Source organism: Drosophila yakuba, chromosome 2R, assembly GCF_016746365.2.
Source record: "Drosophila yakuba strain Tai18E2 chromosome 2R, Prin_Dyak_Tai18E2_2.1, whole genome shotgun sequence".
Lineage (NCBI taxonomy): Eukaryota > Metazoa > Arthropoda > Insecta > Diptera > Drosophilidae > Drosophila > Drosophila yakuba.
In genome coordinates, this window is record NC_052528.2 from 20,506,934 (window position 1) to 20,526,932 (window position 19,999).

The 19,999-nt window shown below is 45.0% G+C and overlaps 3 protein-coding genes and 1 long non-coding RNA gene across 5 annotated transcripts; 1 reads left to right on the plus strand and 3 right to left on the minus strand.

Moving 5' to 3' along the window:
* Nucleotides 1–20: 20 nt before the first annotated feature.
* On the minus strand, nucleotides 21–13,688 carry LOC6531591 (tubulointerstitial nephritis antigen-like). 2 transcript variants are annotated; one of them, XM_015195943.3, is made up of 4 exons: nucleotides 13,522–13,688; nucleotides 1,882–2,075; nucleotides 802–1,787; nucleotides 21–722 (listed from the first exon to the last, which is right to left on the minus strand). In XM_015195943.3, the coding sequence occupies exons 2-4, from the start codon at nucleotides 2,045–2,047 to the stop codon at nucleotides 579–581; spliced, it is 1,296 nt and encodes a 431-aa protein (XP_015051429.1). In that variant the 5' UTR covers nucleotides 2,048–2,075; nucleotides 13,522–13,688; the 3' UTR covers nucleotides 21–578. The 2 variants fall into 2 exon arrangements, with proteins under 2 accessions (XP_015051429.1, XP_002092389.1); XM_002092353.3 differs by lacking the exon at nucleotides 13,522–13,688 and adding an exon at nucleotides 3,265–3,402.
* On the plus strand, nucleotides 3,497–6,506 carry LOC120321093. The gene is made up of 2 exons (XR_005560646.1): nucleotides 3,497–5,967; nucleotides 6,020–6,506. It is a non-coding gene; the product is annotated as an uncharacterized LOC120321093 (long non-coding RNA).
* A 1,171-nt stretch (nucleotides 13,689–14,859) lies between the features above and the next one.
* On the minus strand, nucleotides 14,860–16,786 carry LOC6531593 (membrane-bound alkaline phosphatase). The gene is made up of 4 exons (XM_002092354.3): nucleotides 16,660–16,786; nucleotides 16,246–16,595; nucleotides 15,161–16,181; nucleotides 14,860–15,091 (listed from the first exon to the last, which is right to left on the minus strand). Exons 1-4 carry the CDS (start codon nucleotides 16,730–16,732, stop codon nucleotides 14,904–14,906), a joined length of 1,632 nt encoding a protein of 543 aa, XP_002092390.1. The 5' UTR covers nucleotides 16,733–16,786; the 3' UTR covers nucleotides 14,860–14,903.
* Nucleotides 16,787–17,185: 399 nt separating this feature from the next.
* On the minus strand, nucleotides 17,186–19,117 carry LOC6531594 (membrane-bound alkaline phosphatase). The gene is made up of 3 exons (XM_002092355.4): nucleotides 18,667–19,117; nucleotides 17,833–18,523; nucleotides 17,186–17,777 (listed from the first exon to the last, which is right to left on the minus strand). Exons 1-3 carry the CDS (start codon nucleotides 19,072–19,074, stop codon nucleotides 17,275–17,277), a joined length of 1,602 nt encoding a protein of 533 aa, XP_002092391.1. The 5' UTR covers nucleotides 19,075–19,117; the 3' UTR covers nucleotides 17,186–17,274.
* Between the last annotated feature and the right edge of the window lie 882 nt (nucleotides 19,118–19,999).

The window sequence follows — 19,999 nt, forward strand, 5'->3', positions numbered from 1 at the left end:
GAATCAAAAGTCGTCAGCGATAAACATGTAAAGTAATTCGTTTATTAAAAATATATAAGCCGACTAACTTTCATCGGTCTATCAATCAGTTAACTTAGCATCCATTTACAATACACGATGAGTTCGCACTCGTACATATCCTACAGACTCTAGCCGATCGAATCTCGCTCCTCGATTCGTCCTTTCATCAATCACATGCGCTACAAGGGTGCTGGATGTTCGTGCTCCTCCGGTTCGGTTCCTCTGGTGGGTGTGGCAGTTATCGGGGGATGGAGCGGTGTTTGGTGGCAGTTTCGTGTTGCTTCGAGACCAGTTAGTGTGGAGAGTGGGAAGTGAGTGAGAAGAGTGGTTAGGGACAGGCCTGGTACTGCGGGCAGTTAACTTGGGGCGTTTGCGCAACTTAAAGCTAATATTTTTAGTCACTAGGTTCTAAGCATAAACATTACAGATAGAAGCGCCTAATTCACTTTGAGTGCCATATAGCAAATGGAAAATTTTGAAGCATGAGATAAATTTGTTTTCGTTTCCGCATAGCTAGAGATTGCTCGATGCGAGGCGTAGGCCCTCCTTAATCCCCCTTAAGCCGACTTCACATTGTAGTAGTTGTAGACGTAGGGCCAGGAGGCCAGCACGTACTCCTCGATGCCGCACTCGTTGGAGCCTCGCAGGATGCGGAAGTAGCCACGCTCACCCCACCAAGGACCCCACGAGTTCGCTGCGATCTGTTGAAAAAGGATGAAAAATGATTAATGACATGCAGGATTGTGACTAGCGCAGTAGCGCAGTTAAGCCGACACTCACCCAATACTTTTCACCATTGTGCTCCTCTCCCCAGCCGACCAACTTCACCGAGTGGAACCCAGTGGGCGCCATTCGGTTGGCTGCTGTCTGGCGGTAAACGCCTCCTGCGTATGCGAAGAAGTCCCTGTTAACCCGCATGGTGGCCTGTACGGGACCGGAGTGGAAGATCTCGGCCATAATGTCGGCTTCGCGGTTCAGACTGTAGGCCGGACCCACCGTGTAGAAGGTGTCCCTGTCCACATTGTATGGTGTTTGGCAGCCATTGGCCCTCAGAGAGCGACTGTTGTGGCGGATCTTGCAGGTGTCGCGTTGCTGGGTGTACGGATAGCAGCTCTCGTCGACCACGCCCTTCTTGTGCAAGTAGCGCCAGGCGGCGTCCAAGTGACCACCTTCGCAGCCCTGCTGGCGACGTGTGCAGGAGAGGATGTTTTGGGCGGACAGCTGGACGGCTTCCTTGCCCTTGCTCTGGATAGCGAAGCGATCGCTGGCCACCGAGGTGGTGGACAGCACCCAGGAGGCACCGCACCAGCCTTGGTCGGGCACCTCGGAGATGTAGCTGGACCACTTGTCCAGGGCGTTGAAGGAGCTGGGCAGGCCATCGGTGGGATTCTTTAGACGGGTCATCGCCTTCACGCGGTACGTGGGCTCCTTGGTGCCCAGACGCAGCTTCAGTCCCTCGGAGTACTTGCGTCCCCACCACTGGTCATATTTTCGGGCGGACCAGCCGAGTCTTTGGATGGAGTTCACGCTGTGTATGAGGGCGTCGTCGGTGAGGCACAGATTCTCGTCGCACTGCGTCCTGCCGCCATCCAGGCAGCGGCACTCGTTGCAGTTGTCCCACGTGCTGTTGAACTTGCTGAAGTAGACGCCTTTGTGCTCGCAGGAGACCACAAGATCGGGCTCCTTCATGCAGAAGGAGCGGTAGTCGGGACAGCAGTCGCTGGAATCGTCCCGATCGCAGAACTCATCGCAGTAGCAGAGAGTGGCTGTAAAAAGGGGTTTAAATTAAGGTCATACATTAAATATATAACACTTTTAACCATTGATTACTGATTTGATATACTATAAATCTCTACTTACTGGAGATGGGCACCGAGCAGCCGTCGTGCCGATCCTTGCAGCAGGTGTTCTCACGGGCGCAGTAAGGACCTGGGAAGTCCCTCTTCAGTGTGTGATCGAAAATGGCGTTGGCCACGCCCATTAGCAGGACCAGAAGGCCCACCAGGTGGACGCACTTGATGGACATGGCTCCTCGGACGACCTCTAATCAGCAACTGAATAGGGAAATATGCGGAATTCATAATTTTGCATGTATGCTTAATATACTATCTTATCGCTTATATCAACAGCCAGATAAACGTCTTGCAATATGTCAACAATTAGCGGAGCGAATGAACGACTATTTTGCAAATCGCGCATACGACCCGTGGAACGCAGTCAAAAAATTAGTCAGGCAATTCGAAAGCCGTCCGGTCTAGGTGGGATAATTAATTAGTGTATCTCTTGGATACGGGCAGCTCCTCATCAGAAATTCGCTGGCCGCGCACAGCAAAGCAGCCAAATAGCCAAACAGTTAACAGTTAGCTCCACCAAATATATTCTGATGACGCCAGCTGGTTTGGCGATCCGCGGTCTAAACAAAAACGTTTATTTTTCCCCACTTTTTTGCTCTTTGATTCGGCAGCGAATTTAAATTTGCGCACACCAATCGAAAAATCCAACAAAGTCACTCGTCGAAGCGCCCCTTTATTTCATTTTTTTTTCGCGCTTTCAAATATTTCCTTTCCACTGATAATTCTGGAGGTGAAGACGAAGATTAAACTCGTTTATCTTTGAGAATACGACGCGGGCCCAAAGTTTCATAAATAAATGCAAATTGCAAATAGATTTTCCTGTTTCGCCTGCTGGCTAAGCATTTTTGTCGAGCGTCCAATGTCTAATATATCTAGAAATCTTCTGATTCACGAGTGCTTCTTGCCAAACAAAAGTCTTTAAAGGTGTTCAAACATACACCCCACCCTATGGTATACGAATATATATGATTTTTTGTTTATTGATTGTGCGCTAATGCTGAACCCGTTTTTAATTTAGTGATAATTAATTTGAAAGTTCGTGTTGATAATTAATGACCCAGTCAATTGGCAATAAAGTTTTGGCACGAAATGCGAAGCCGAAAAGAATCAAATTGAATTGTAGTATTGTAGTTTGAGCCGTGACGAGGGCTCTATAATTAGAAGGCCAGTAAACAGTGGGGATAATCAACTTCTTTGCAGATGGGCCTTTGCCCATTGTTGACACATTTCGACGTTTCGATGTTTATTCCCGATGGAGCCGCAGATATTCTGAATACCAGGCATTAAATTGAACTCCAAACACTCTCGTCTTTTGCTGACACAGCAGTCTGGTAAACAAAATGAGCAGGCGGCACCATTTACTCATCCAGTTACCGTACGGAATACTAACATTTCGAAAGTTTGCACAATTCAAGTCAAATGCCCGCACCGATTTAAGGCCGATTTAAGCGTTCTTATACACTCGATTTCCTCGATTTCGCGCGGTGTTCTTACTCCGATCGCGGCTGCTTGCTGACTGAATTCAGTTAGAATTATGGGCCACCACATAAGGTTGCTGCTGCTGCTGCTGTTGTTGCTGCTGCTGCTGCTTCTGTTATTATTGCTGCTGGCAGCGCTGCTCTGCCGCCCGATCTCGGGACCTATTGGCTATATAGCATATAGCTTATAGCTTGTATCGCATGGCGTAGGTGGTGTGGTTGGCAAAACGAGAGGGGAAGAGAGAGAGAGAGAGCGGCGAGTAAGGCAGCCGTCCTGCTGTTACTGCCACTGTGGCGTATACGTCATTTGTATCTGATGGGTTAACAGAGCGCATCCCAAGGTTTTGCGGTGGGCAAAATGTTTGCCCGATTTTGGCATACGCAAGTGACCAAGTGGGATTGGGTGGATGGTATGCAAACCCACCTATAAGGTCAGAGATCATTGGGAGCCATTTTCATGTGCAAATTCCTCGGCGGATTTTTGTGCGCAGTTAATATTAGTTTGTTTTTGTTTGCTCTTATCTTTGTTCCGCAAATGATAACATATCTAAATATGTGTGATAATTGAACCCAATTTGAGTTCAAGGCCTTTGGCCAATAATCAAATAAATTTAATTGGGCCATGTCTTTTTTTGCCAAATCAGTGCGAAATTTGCATACCATCCAAATATATATTTTTTGAGCAGTCTTGTATCTTTTAGATTTTATATCTCATTGTCAGTCGTTTGGGGTATGCGATCATCGCCAATATGTCTGCCATTTCACTTATTTTCGATCTGGGACTTCTGCTCTTTGCATACGAGTAATTATCATTGGGAGCACTTGCAATGCCAAATAGACCGCATCATTCCAGTCAACAGAGCTTCGTCATCCAGGGGATGATCGAATTACGCCTTACGACGAAAACAAAACAAACTATGCCGTCAACCTTTATTTACTTATCGATGGGTTCTCTTAGCCGGAAGTAAAATTTGAATCACCCATAATGCTTTAAGCATTTCCCTTTTGATTGTAAGCGATAGAGTGAATCATAAATAACTTCTCGATAAACTAAGCAATCTGAAAAAAAATAGGAAAGCTAATTAAAAGCATGTCTCCATCGCCGAATGGGCAACACAAATCAGACTGCGATGTGTGAAATAAAGCCATCAGACGACATTAAGTCGCCCTGTCGCCCGACGCGATTTGCATGACATTAACTTCGGTTTTATGAGCGATATCTGTCCGAAAACTGCCGGCCAAATTACGATCTGTGGCCGAAAGCGGACAAGAAACCACAAAGAGATTAATGGAGACCGGAGCGAATGATTTGCCTAATGGCCAAGTCGAAAAACAGGCGGTAATCTGTTCCTTTCTCCCTGTGCATTCGTTCACCACATGGATGAGCTTACACCAAAGGCGGATAAGGCAGATCATATAACTAAATAATTTATCTTGACCTAATTGATTGCAAATGCACTATTTACTTCCTTAAGGCATGAGTAATTGGTGAATCTGCTACTTGCTTGTGCATCTAAGTTTGCTAATCGCTGACAACACGACAACGTCGTCGAATTCGGAATGCAATTAAAGCGAACTATGCATCAACGTGAGGAATTGATGACATAGTTGATCTGGCGGGTAAATGAAGTCATTAATGTGTCGTCGACTGACTGCCTTATCATCGCGAATGCCTGACTAAAACTGGCCAATCAATTAGCGGGTATTTATACAAACATAATTATGCCATTATTTAATTGGCCCCTGATTAGCATTATTTCGAGTTACTGGCTATGCGGTGCTATGGCATTTTATTGGTATTCCGGCCGTATAGATTGGTGGCATTCCATGGCGCTGAAGTCACAATATGCTGTGCTAAATTGTTGGACACAAGTACCTGTAGTGGGAACAGGCGGAAGAGACGAAAGAGGCGTATTCTCGATACACGAAACTAGTTCAAGAACAAGCCAATCCAATGGCAATCCCACCTGTCATGTAACTTCCTTATCGCGAATGTTATCGACGCGATTTACATTGTTCAATTTGGTGGACAGATTCGCGTTATTTCGTCATAGCGCCAACTGATAAGTTCGCTTGGCTTGGCGTTATAAAAGCGGTTTCCCCCCAAATAAATGCCTGTTTATCGTCTAGGAAGTGGTGAGTGGAATTTAAATCAGCTCTGACTGTCTCGAATTTGAAAGGAATTTTTTCGAATTTGTAAATATTTTTTTGAAGAAATTTCTATCGGACTGCGAAGCAATCTATTTTCAGAAATTAATAACTGTGGTTAATCGTTGCCAAGTCGAATGGATTGCAAGGCAAGGCAAATTCAACGAAGAATGCATAAATATTTGCCAGAATTCATTGAGAGTTGCCAAGGCATTTTCAACCATCCATAATCAATTTACTGATCATTAAAAAGAGTATTTATTTGCTCAACTCTTTAACGGTCTGTCTTTGTTTATGTGCAATTGCGAATGGGAATTTTGAACTTGTTGATCAAGCAATTAATGTAGTATACACCAGCAGGAATTTTGGCTTTCTCCTTGGCATTTAAGGTCACCAGCTGGAACCGAAACTGCAACCTTGGGCGAATCGATTGGGTGAGAATTTCGGCATGATTGCAGTGCGTATGGGTGGGTATATTTGTTTTGATTGGGTCTTTCACAATTACAATTACGATTACAGTTCCCCAGAACTTTCGTCTAGGTATGCCAGGAATTTGTATCAATAAATCGAACTGCGCCTTCATATATGTATGTCTTCAAGATCGAGGTCACCCAGTTTGGCACGCAATATTCGCATCAGTTCCATTTTGGGTGGAATGTTGGTCAAATAGTGACGAAATACCACCGAATTGAATTAATTTCATTTGTCAATTGGGTCCATTTCTCGGTCGGCAGCCACAAACGAGAAGAGAACACGACCCAATGGAGGTCACTTTTTTTTCTTTTGGCATATTTGTGTTTAATGTCTCAAATTGTCGATTCGTTTCAATTACACTCCACTTGTGGGGCATCGAGTGCAGGGCACTCTACTTGCTTTCATGCAATTTACATACTTTCTGCTCGCCAGTCTGACATTGAAAGAGAATTATTATGTTAACAATTAAGCAAACGGAATAAAAGATACAAAAATGCGGCGACAGAGGTGTCAGGCATATTAAATGCGGCAATTGTTTGTGCGCCAAAGTATTTTATTTATGCGAGTGCAGAAAAAAGTGCTGCGAATTTGACAGTTTGACAATTGGTTTATTATTCCTTTCGACCAGCTGCTTGTTAGCCAATTTATTGATCGGCTACGGTTTCAAAATGGTTTCCGGGTGCAAAACCCCACACGTTTACACCGCACACCCCACCTCAGATTTGCATTTTCATTGTTTGCAGTTTAGGTTTTACGATCTACAATTTGATTTAGATGCGCTATCTCAAAATCATATCAGCTTATCGTGGGGCATTTGGCTATTTATACGAGTTATTTCACACAAGATTGGAAAGCAATCGAAGCGGCCAAGCGGCTAATTTTAAAACATTTGCAAACACTTTAGACCGACGTCATTGTTTAATGAGTTTGGATTATTCACGGCTGGCTGGAGAATATTTTGGCTAAACGCCGGCTGAAAGATTAGGTGGAAATTTCAAAATAGAACATTTCGGCCTTCCACTTGATTTCTTTATGGCTTCTTCAGAATCCTTGGTCTTGAATGAATTTTCGTAAATATTAAGTTTTGTCGTTGAATGCCTGGAAATCACCTGTTTCCAAATCGCGCAAAATCATTTCCCTGTTTACTCTTCCAAAATTATTAAAACAAATAAGGCTGGATACTTCTGCTGTTCTCCAAACACGAACATTGAAATTGATTTTTGTTTTCCTCAAATGTTGTTGATAATTAATAATTCGCTCATCGAAAGCAATTCAAGAGGTGTTGGCTGTGTGTAAGTTTCTATATTTAGAGTTATGCCCGTAGATTATTAGCACAGGGCAGGTGTACTGGTACTGGTACACTCGGAAATTGCACTCAAGTGCCCCCCACACGATTTGAAATACGTTGCTACTTTTTTTTCGGCATGTTTGCAGTTGATTAGTAATTACTAATTAGCGAAGGTGTCAGTCACTCAGCTGCTGCTCCCCACCAAATTGGGCAGTTTGTCAATCATCATATCCCCTAAAAACCATTATTCCACATGCATTCAGAAACAAAGGCGAGATCAGATGTTTTCAAGGCTGTCCCGTAAGTCGTAACATATTGGTTGGGAGAACAAGGCCCTCAAGCATTATATAGCGAGATCGAACCCAATCGTCACCTCTCGCAAGTAATTCCCAACAACTCGGCGTCGTACCGTTTGTTGAGTGCCTTAACTGCTTGGGAATTGTAGGCGCGCGTGGTGGTGGCTGAATTTTTGGTTGATAGCACAACAGCACTAAGGGGCTCTGTTATTCTAACAGCTCTGTTGAGCTCCACTAGAGGAATTTTAATGGGCGCCTTTATTATGAAACTGGGTGGATTTCTTGAGTTTTGTGTTTATAGCGGTCGCTTTGTCAGCCGTTTAATTTTGCGGTGGTGCTGGCACTTAAGCTAAATGCCTTGCCATCAAGTTTCTAGATTGTTGCAGCCAAGGGATCCAAAATAAACTGTGGCGCTCATAAAACGGCGGCCAAAATAGACAGAACGATATGTTTACAAGTCAGCTGTTCTAATAGTTTTGGGGCTAATATAATCGAAACTAAGCGGTTTACTTCCCCACAAGCTAGTGACGTCAATTGTGCCTAACTATATTGGCAAGTAGTTTAGTTGTAAAAAAATTACTATGCAACCTTGTAGTTTATAGAGTATTGTTTTTAAATTGTTGGTCAAAATAATATTGTACTCCTATAGTAGTAGTATGGTCCAAGATAAGGAAGTTGGAGTTCAGAGAATTTTAATGATTGTGAAAATTTTTGAATAAGTAATTTTGGTGATTTGATTTTTTGTATTTTATGTAGGCTGCCAATCATTGATTATCAAATCGAGTGTGGATGGAATTTTTGACTCGTTTGTACTAACATATGTCGATAAAGTGTGCTATTCTGATAGCTCCAGTTCCAGAGTTCGACTCCCCTCAATTATTCGGTATTTGCAGTGGCTCAATCGTACTTATTATTAATTGCCAAGCATATGCGATCGCGACAAATGTTTTAATTATATTGAGAGTAGTGCTTTCGATACGGCTTGTCCCATATTCCAACGCCTACGGTCTCATGGGTCTCCACTTCGAGCAGGCCAGTGGGACAAGTCTGGTATCTGCGATCTCGGCAGCGGCCCCGCCCTCCGATTTGCATGGCATAGCTTACATATATATCTGAGCGACTATCTGAACCCGAATCCGAATCGGAATCCGAATCCAAATCCGAATGTTATACAAGCGGTTTGTCTGTCTGGAGCGTTGGTGTCACTCGCTGTTCTATTCATAGCCGACTTGATTGCGATTTGGAATTGGCCTCTGATTCGCATGACGAATCTTTTCTGGCCACTTTCTTCTGTACGCCAATCAAGCGCAAAGGTAGCAAATTACGGCCTAAAGCGAATTCATTAGAAACAAGAGAGAACGCTATAGTCGAGTTCCCCGACTATCTGATACCCGTTACTCAGCTAGTGTACATAAGTGCGAAGAACAGTTTTTGGCGGTTTGTGGGCGTTAGAGTGGGCGTGGCCAAAAGTTTTTTGGCAAATAGATAGAAATTTACAAGACTAATACAAAAATGAAAAAATATCGAAACATTTTTCAAAAGTGTGGGCGTGGCAGCTTTGGGCGGTTTGTAGGCGTTAGAGTGGGCGTGGCAAAAAGTTTTTTTGCAAATTGATAGAAATTTATAAGACCAATACAAAAATGAAAAAATATTAAAACATTTTTCAAAAGTGTGGGCGTGGCAGTTTTGGTCGGTTTGTGGGCGTTAGAGTGGGCGTGGCAGCATGATTCGACAAACTTGCGCTGCGTCTATGTCCCTGGAGTCTGTATGCTTAGTCTCAACTTTCTAGCTTTTGTAGTTCCTGAGATCTCGACGTTCATACGGACAGACAGACGGACAGACGGACAGACGGACGGACAGACGGACATGGCCAAATCGACTCGGATCCTGATCAAGAATATATATACTTTATATGGTCGGAAACGCTTCCTTCTGCCTGTTACATACTTTTCAACGAATCTAGTATACCCTTTTACTCTACGAGTAACGGGTATAATTACGCTCTCGAAATTATTTCTACCTATTTGCATGCTATGCCGAATATTGGGCGAACCGTGAACTAACATCTACAACCGAATGTTTTGGGGTCTGCCAAAAATTTAATTTCAAACAGATGGTTGAATTTGAGTGGTCGTGCAATTACTTTTACTTTTCGACAGCGAATGAAATTTTAAGTGCCTGCATTCGAGGAAAAACACGGGGATAATAAATTTATTAAAATATTGCAATGGTATTTAAATGACTTTGGATTACCCCTTAAACATTCTTAATCCATCTTTATATTCTTTTAGATGAGTATCCAGTTCATTTATGCCTTAGCTATACACTTAACAGCTTAAATCATAAAGTAGTTACGATAAAATCAATTGGAGTGTCTATTTTTAGATCGCTGTGTAACATGCCCCATAATCCTGAGCGGGTTAAATGGGTTAATGAGCTAACCGAAATCCCCAAGCCCCCAAAACCCAAAGTGATCACTTGACGTGCGAGCTGGCGACTATTGTCGCTTTCGCGGATGTTTGTGCCATTGTTACGGCCAGAAAGTCATTGTCAATGCCAAGTGCGAATCATTTGGCGTGCGATAGATACAGCTCTATCTCTATCTGTAGTTGTATATGTATCTGAATATCTGAATATGTCTGCGGTCTCATGTACGAGCTGTGTGTATTTTATTGCGGCCTCATCCAATGTCAGTGACACTCAGCTCAGAAGTCAGTGTCAATGTCTGCACGAAGATGACAGCGCATTCGGTCAGCGTGTTTAATGTGTTTTGTGTTGACCAAAAAAAATGCTATTTACCTGAATCATTGCAAAGCTATTTTGATACGTGTTCCGCTATTTGTGAATATGACGTGCCTCCAACCGAACCCCCAAAAATTATATTTCCCTACCTCTTTCACGCTCGTCAACTGTCCCACAATGTCGCCCCAATTGTTGTTTAGTTGTTAAGTTACATATCATTTCATTTCAAGAACTTTGTGTGATGGTTATGGGCGATATGTCATCATAAATTAATTGCTCTCGCATAATAAAAACTGATGGACAAAAGAGTGACCAAACTAAACAACTCATAAATTAATTGTCGCGAAAAAATAATAATTTAATTTCTGCTTAAAAGAATTTCCGCATTTTTTTTCAACTATTTGTTGGGATAGAAAACTGAACGGAATATATAATATGTATATATAAATTGAAATTGAATTCAAATCTTCTGGTTCTGTATCTTGAAGTGAAGTATCTCATGGATAAGCAATTTCCACTTTAGGCGACGTCCACTACTCATTCATAAACTAATATGGCTTTATTCGCTCTATCTTTCGATCTGAGTGGCTGTCACTTTCTGGACTGGGGTTTCACTTTGGCCAAGTTCAATTAGCACGGGTTGCATAATTGACAGTGCCAACGGGTCCCCTGTTTTCGATCGCAGGGCGCCACTTTAGCGCTTGCCAAGGTGTGAACTGCTAATGGGCCACAAATATCGACTGGGAAAAGCAAATAGGCCATGTTTCTTGGCCAAATAACAGCCGGGCCGAAATGCCTAGCGCTGTGCAGTGCAGGTGGGCCGTGACGTCACGTAGATCCGTATTTGCAATTGGCAATGGAGCGTACGATAATCATCGGTGACGTCATTTGTCAACCTGCTGACAGCCAAGTGATAGCTAAATGCATTTTCCATTTAGCATTTAGCGCCATTGAATCACTGATTGAATGGGAGTCGATACGTGCCGTAAATCAAATTCGACGGCGGTGGCAAGCACGGTGACAACACCAGATCGTACTTCTCGTTAAATGGCGAATTAAACTAGCAGGTAAAATAAAATAAATACAAATAACGATGTACACATTCAATCACCTGGGAAAGGTTAAAGTTGAGTGCCGAGAGGTGTGGGTGTCCATTAAGCTCATGCAAGCCCCTTTGGCGACTCATAACCACGTTGTGGTAATCGTAATAACCATAATAACCATTCGAATCAATTACGAGAATATGCTAAGATCGGACGCGATACACCCGAAGCGTGTCAATTGCGATGGAATAATTGAATGTGTGTGCATTTAACATATTTACTCACTATTCTCCGAAATAACCTTAACCGCCGCGCTGCAGTCGGCCAACGGTGCGTATGAGCCATATATCAAAACGATGACGGAGCAATTGACGGCAGAATGTAAACTGCTTGTGATGCAATTTACATTTTAATTGCCGATTTTCGAGCTGAGCTGTGCTCTGTGTTCTGTGTTCTGTTGCCCAGGCCAATCCATTTAAATGGCGCTTTGCCTAATGACACCGTCACGTTGCCCCATGTCTACAGTGGGCACCCACTAACAGCACTTCCCATTCCCCCCATTTCAAATCCGAACTATTCGAATCATTGATTATGCAAATCCCAGGTACCAGAGGTAATCAAATAGGCCTGATGGCTGTGGCAAATACTTAACGAGTCGTAAAGTCTCTGAGAATTATGTAAATGCAAATTGGATCGGCGACGTAAAGATCTTAAGTATGGCAGGGAGGTGGAATTCGTTACGTGGCTGCCATAATGCTACACAGTTCAAGATCCCCAACCCCAAAAACCTACGAAACCTCCGATACCTCCAGCCATCCCGTGAACAGAGATAAATATGACATCACCTGGACAAGACCAGTAGCCATGTCTCTGGGTTTTTGCTCACTCACCTTTGTCAGGTGTGTTGTTTGCTTTCGGTTTGTTTTTGTTTTTTGTTTTTTGTTTTTTTAGGGGCTTCGGAGGGGGAGGTGCCGGAACTGGACCGGATTGCGTGTTTGCTTTGTCCGCTCAAAGATGAAAACTAACAAATTTATGGGATTAGTTGCGATACTATATAATACCGAATATTTGGCTGCTCTGGTTTTGTATTGTTAATGGTGTTTCGTTACAGATTGCTCGAGCAATTCGCTTCCTGCCCGAATTCTGGTTAACCTTAGCAATAGCCTGCTTTATTTACATAGATATACATATATCATCTGCTTATCATTAACGCTGAATGGGCACATTTGGCCAAGTGATACCTGACCCTTCTGAGGGGTTACGTGCCGTAACTCCAATCTCACAGAATCAAGCACTTTGCACTCTAAATTCAAAAGATAGTGCATTTGCCTGTTTGCATGGAATGCATTCGGAATTCCATTTGTTCAAGTTCACGGTCAGTGGAGCAAAATACACAGAACTAGAATAACATGTTCGCCTGACGGCAGCAAAAGCTAATGCCCAAAGTAAACATCGCCGGAGGCATTCCAGCTGCACATCGAAAATTAAGACGCAATCCCCAGGTTGTCTATTTGGGTTTTAGGTAAAAATTCGGAGCCAAAAGCCCACCGCTTTCCTCGGCGATGATCGATTGCAGTCGTGTTGGTGGAGATTTTTCTTTATTTTTTGTTTTTTTTACTGCTGTTATAAATAGCGTGACTCTGGTGGATTTTGCATCCATATCTGGTGAATGCATCTGCATCTGCATCTACTCTGCACCCACGAAACGCCATCAGCGCTTTTGGCCAGACCCGATCTTGGCCCAAAGTGGCACAAGCATCTTCCAGACTTTCTAGCGTTGCGTCCCGTGAAAAATGCAAGTTTGCTCAGATTTCTGATAAGTGTTTGTGTTTGCCGTCCAAATTTTTCAGCTGGCGAAAGGGGTAAAAGTTGGGCTAAATGGGTGAGCTCTTTATCCAAACGGATGCCCAAAGTAGAGCAAATATTTAAGGTCGTAACTGTTTGCTCAGTCTGATTAATTAGCAAGTGCCATGCCAACTGATAGCACATAGAACGCGATCCTACTGTTGTTATTTTCCGACTCGAATATCTGTTCGTTAACCGCAAATCCGGAGACAAACCATCTGATATTGATTTCCCGCCGAGCCACGCATTCAATTACAATTTCAACACTTGCTCTGCGTTGCAATTCGAACTGGATTCGGTTTATCTGTAAGTTTATCTACCTCAAGTTCTCACCTGTCACACACAATTCAGTTGGTAATCACCCAAAACTGAGATTCAAATGCTAAAGTTACACTCGCGCACTATTAGCTACACTATTAGCCAGCCAGCCGAAAGTCAGCTGAAATTAGCGTCAAATCGGGCCTAAACTGTAAAGACTGATCTGATCCGCACGCGACAGATTTGGAACCCAAACTGAGACTGAGACTGAGCCAAGTTAGCAGACCAAGCTGAGCTGCAAACTGAGCTGCGATCAGAGGACTGCGAACGGGGAAACGACGCGACTTTAAAAGCCGACAAGCGATTCGCGTTTTGCGACCACAACACTAAGATACGTAAACGAACCGCTGGCTGCCTGGCTTCCACTTTTCGTTGAGCCAGCAAATCGTCGAACAAGCGAATTTTTCAGAACTTTTAAACAAAAAAGACCCAAAATGAAGACACTTAGTAAGTAACCCGAAACAAGGACAAGGCACGAGCGAAAATGAGCTCAAAATGGGTTTACTTTGGAGTTGGTTGCGAGCATCTTTGCTGAAAATTTTTATTAAAAAAAAGGTGGGATAGGTAGCCACAATATATGTAAAGCAAAAAGTAAATTAAAGAGATCATCTGTAGTCGCATTGATTTTCATCATGAACTCAAGCATAAACACATTTAAATTACTCGCTTTTGGCATTTTCCATATTTCAATGTGCGAATGGGAATGTTTTCTGTGCATGCAGACTAATTGAGTTATTGAAGTCGTTGGGGAGCGAGGACACCGCCTTGGCCAGAGTGATCCTTAATTGCGTAAGAAACGAGCAAACATTAAGCTTAATTGTCTGGAGCTGCGCCTTCATCTCCACTCACTTCATGTCAAGCGCATTTAAATAAATTCTGTTGATCGAGCAGCCCATAAACAAGCAAACAATTACAAGTCAAAGTCAAAGCGAGTGAAGGAGCTGCTCCAGATGCGTGTGGGTGTCGAATATATATCTACATCTGTGCATCTATATATCTCCATCTGTATATCGGCGTATCCCCAAGTGCCGGCAATGCCAATGCTTGAACCTGACATTCGGCGAATTCATATTTATTCACCCCCTTCACAAGTGACAGCCATCCACTGGCAACAAATCGATGCGATCGCTCAACGAATCTATCTAAATCTTTGTTTGTATCTGTATCTGTATCTGTATCTGTATCTGTATCGGTATCTGTATCTGCATCTGCGAGTGTCTGCCTAACCGCTGATGCGTTTTAAATTGAAGTCAATTCGGCAGACTCATGCAATTATTTACGGGAGTCGGTCCAATTTGATTATTGATTATTCGCCCAAGTGCTTCACCAGAAACAAATCAAAGTGCTAAGAGGTTGCTTTCCAAATACTCTATATTAAGTATGATTTTATTACAATTCTAGTCCTCATTGTCGCAGAGAGTGGGTCCCTTGCCGATGCAGGAGGCATAGGCCATTAGATGGGGAATGGTGCTCTGCTGCATCACGCCGGTGAAGAGATGACTTTGCGGACCAGTGGCGAAGATACCCACATCATCGCCAGCATGGACGCCAATGGTGCCGTGGATATAGCTGGGATGGATGAAGTCTAGAAAGAAAACAGATTGGATGGCTTATCACTTATGGAGGCGCCCAAAAGTAGAGTACAGTCACATACCTTCCGCGCCAATTTGATCGGTGAGATCGATGCGCTGGCCATGCTCATCCAGATACTGATTGGTGCCCACTGCGTAGTTCAGAGTGGCGTACTTGACTCCATTCACATCGGTGTCATCTTGATTGAGTCCCAGGATGGGTGTTCCCCTGCTAGGATAACCAGAGATGGTCAGCGGATGAGCATGATCGGAGGTGACTACAATCAGGGTCTCCTCGGGATCGGTTAGATCCAGTGCCTCCTGAACCGCCTGCTCGAACTGAAGAGTCTCGGTGAGGGAATGGGTTGGGGAGTTGAAGTGGTTGCCATAATCGATGAGTCCACCCTCGACGAACAGGAAGTAGCCATCATCGCGTTTGCTGACCATCTCGATGGCTTTGCGCGTCATTTCCGCCAGTGTGGGTTCCTCTTTGGGATCGGCAAGCTTATTGAAGCTCATCACTCCTGAGCGGAAGGTGCCAATCAGGTTGGTGATCCTCGAGACATTCACACTCAGCAGCTGGTTGCGATTGTAGGCCAAAACACCGCCGGGATGTAATCCCTGCCAGCGGGACAGCAGATTTACTCCATCGGAACGCTCGCCCTTCTTGTTGAACGGATCGGTAATTGTGTTGGGCAGGAACTTGCCAATGCCACCGCCCAGCATCACATCGAAGTTCTTGCCAGGAGCCTGGGTGATCAGTTGGGTGGCAATGTCCGTGCAGGTGGCCGGATCGTTCTCACCCTCGCCATAGGTCACAATATCCGTGTCGCTTTCGAAGAATCGGTTGGTGGTCTTGGCATAAGCACCCGATGGACTGGCATGGGTCAGCGTGGTGGTGGTCACGATGCCAGTGGACTTTCCGGCCGCCTGAGCCCAGGCTGCGATGGAGTCCACCCGGTTGGCCGGATCCTCGCTGCCACTGCAGTTGTTAAAGTTCACGGCGGCCGTAATTCCCAGTGCAACGATATTCGTCTTCACGCCGCACAAGTAAGCGGTGGCCGTGCAGGCGGAGTCGGGCACCTGGGCATTGGAGCAGTAGGTCTACGCAAAAGATGGATCAAAATAGTTAACACAGTTGTAACCAATTCCGGAGCATAGCACTCACCCTGCTCAGGCCAGTGTAGGGGAACTTCTCGAAGCTCAGGGAGTCCTCCTCGCCGGGATTGCCCTTCAGCTGACCCTTGTGGATGCGGGCAGCTGCCACCGTGGACAGGGACATGCCGTCGCCCAGGAACAGGATTACATTCTTGGCCTTCCTCTTGTCCAATTGCGGCTGCTCCAGGCGCTGGGCGATCTCCTCGTAAGCCAGATCGTACCAGAACTGCGCCTTCTTCTCCGCCTCTGGAGTAGCTTTACCCTTGGCCATGGCATTGGGATCGATGAGGTTTCCTGCGCGGGCTTTCAATGCGCTCACCGATTCTCCTACCAGCTGGAACTGATTATGGATCTCGGGTACTGGAAATGAATATGGAATGCGGTGAGAAATGTTTTGGGTTTTGGCTCCAACTGCAGCACTCACTGTCTATGGATGCAGACGATGAGGTGGCCACCAGGGCGCTCAGCACCAGGATAATTCCTAAGTAAGTCTTCATTTTCGGTTAGATGAGCTGGGCCCAGGGTAACCGATTGAACTACTGCCGCCAAGCTCTTGAAAACGGCCATTTATTAACCCCTGGCGATCGCTGTTATCTAGTTGGCCATATCTCCATATCTCAAGGCATAATCCCAGCGGCGAAAACGCGCCCAAAATATCTGACTTGGTCTTTTGATCATTAGAGTTTATGAGCATTTTACGGGCCGTTGAGTCAATAGACCTGCTACCATCCAAAGCTTTAGACCAATGGCTTGCGAACACATTCCCGTGACTTCCAAAAGTGGGCACGGCACCAAAAGCTTGAACCATGCGAACTGACCCCATCCCACACTCAAGGTGAGCTAATCGGGCTGACTGCGCTTAAGACCATAAGTGTGATTGCTATAGGATATAAAGATTACCGAAAAGATCGTGATAACTCTTGGGTAGAGTTAGAAGCATCTCAAGAGTATTAGTATTAGAACAAGGTTTATTCAAATGTGATATGCTTAATACTAAAGAAAGGACAAGCGGTGTCTTTGGGATCACTTCAAAGCTCCTTTATTTATTGCACACCTGCTTGCCACTGCCAACGCATGAGGCGTAGGCCATCAGGTGGGGTATGGTGCTCTGCTGCATCACTCCGGTGAAAAGGTGACTCTGCGGACCGGATGCCCAAACACCCACATCCTCCCCAGAGTGCACTCCGATTTCCTTGGCAATGTAGCTAGGTGATATGGCGTCATCGGGGCCAAGGATATCGTCCAGAGGAATGCGCTGGCCACTCTCATCCAGATACTGATTGGGTCCAGCCGCGTAGTTGAGCACCGAGTACTTCACTCCGTTGATATCCGTGTCGTGTTGGTTCACTCCCAGAATGGGTGTACCCCTGCCAGGATAACCGGCTATGCTGACGGCGTGTCCGTGATCAGCCGTCACCACAATCAACGTGTCACTGATGTTGGTCATGTCGCGAGCCAGCTGAATGGCCTTCTCGAACTCCAGAGCCTCGTCCAAGGCGTAGCCCGCCTGGGTGTAGTGGTTGCCATAGTCAATGAGACCGCCTAAAAGGCAGTCAAACTTGTAGTAAGTGGTATATAAGACTAAGGAAGAACCTACCCTCTATGAACACGAAGTATCCGTTTTCATTATGCCTGAGCTTCTTGATGGCCACCTCGGTGAGTTCCGAGAGAGTTGGCTGATAGGTGGGATCAGCGTCCATGTGAAAGTCCATCAAGCCCGACTGGAAGGTACCAATTATGCTGGAGGCAGACGAAACGTCTACGTTAAGCAGCTGCTTGCGATTGGTGACCAGGACGCCTTTGTCGTGGAGTGCCTGCCAGCGGGACAACAGATTCACACCATCGGATCGCTCTCCAGCCGTTCCGTGACTATCCTTCATGGTTTTGGGTAGGAACTTGCCCATTCCGCCGCCGAACATGACCTCGAAGTTCTTGCCGGGCGTCTGGGTCACCAGCTGGGTGGCCATGTCGATGCAGGTGCTGGCATCCACTCCATAGCTGGTCACATCCGTGTCGCTCTGCCACATTCGATTGGCCGTCTTGGCATATGCTCCCGATGGACTGGCGTGGGTCAGTGTGGTGGTGGTCACAATGCCCGTGGACTTGCCGGCATTCTGGGACCATTCCGCAATGGAGGTCAGGCGGTTCGCGGGATCCTGGCTGGCGGTGCAGTTGTTATAGTTTACTGCTGCACTTACTCCGATATTAATGATGTTGGTTTTCACGCCGCACAGATAGGCGGTGGCAGTGCAGGCGGAGTCGGGTACTTGGGCGTTGGCGCAGTAGGTCTGTAAAGATAATACTTTTGTTTGAATAAAGCATTTAGGTGGATTTTATAATCCTGGCACACGTTTTGAACTTAGCCATGATAAAGAAAAAGGTTAGGGTTTGCTTTTGTTATCATAATTACTGATACTATGGAAAGACTCACTCTGCTTAATCCCGAATAGGGGAATTTCTCGAAGCTCAGCGAGGACTCCTCTCCAGTTTTGTTTTGGCGTTGTCCTTTCAGGATCCGAGCAGCTGTGACAGTGGAGAGTGGCATACCATCGCCGAGGAACATAATCACGTTTTTGGCTTTTAGGGAATTGGGCTGTGGTAGCTGCAGCCTCTTGGTGATCTCCTCGTCGGCGAGCTTGTACCAGAATTGAGGATCCATCTCCTCCGGCGGTGTATATTTGCCGGTGGCCACGTCCGTGGAAAACCTGAGCTTGCTGGCCTTCTGGCCGGTCAACTCCAACACATCGTGCACCTCCTGAACTCTACTGAGTGTGGTTCCAACGAAGGCCAGCAGGAACAGAAGGATCGCATGCAGCCAGCGGCTCTGGGAGAAATGCATCTTACAACTGCAGTGATACCGATCTAACTACACCGAAGTTGTCTAATTTCCCGGTCTTATATGCACTGCACCGGATTATTGCATTCAAAACAAGGGTTACCTAAAATTAGCTTTATTCCCACTTTATACCCCTTGGACTTATCTGTGCTGGTACTCCCGACTTCTGGGAAGATCAACTGCAACTTGCATCACTACGTCTCTATAAAACCACTACCCTGTTGTAATAGTAATAGCTTTTGAGTGTGGCTGTTTGCTTAGCTTATTATGATATCACGTGTGCAAATGATTATTGCAGCTATCTGAAATAGTTTAGTCACGTTTGCAGTTGTAAAGATATTGGCTGTGATTCAAGATTCCACAGCCTAATGTACACGAAACGTGACGCGTGACTTGATTGTTGTTGAAATGCTTGCACTTTTGCATCCGTAACTTATAGAGTTAATGGATGTACTAGATTCGTTGAATGTATGTAAAAGGATATAGACTGCAGCCAACTGACCAACGCCTAAAGCACAGATCCAGGAGTGCCCTCCTTATTAACAGTTCATGGAATTTTCAAAAATCTCATTATTCTATATATTCGATATAGTTTAGATTGCATGATGCGACTTAGCTATTACCATCGCTTTACACGCGTCTCTGTGTAGAGCCAAATTAGATAAATTTAATCTTAACTGTCGCCTTTTTAAAGCCATATAGCTTAAATGTCTCCAAAAGATCTCTGAGTATATTTAAACAATCTTTAGGTAATTACGGTTTATGATTATAAGGGGTAATTCAGCCATTAGACTTGGCTACCAGTTCAAAAGCCCTAGGCTACTTTCGCCATATTTTAATGTTTGAACCGACGCCCAATGTTTGAACGCACTCAAGGTTATATCTTGGGGTAAAATGTCCATGGTCTACCCATAATAGCCACCTAATA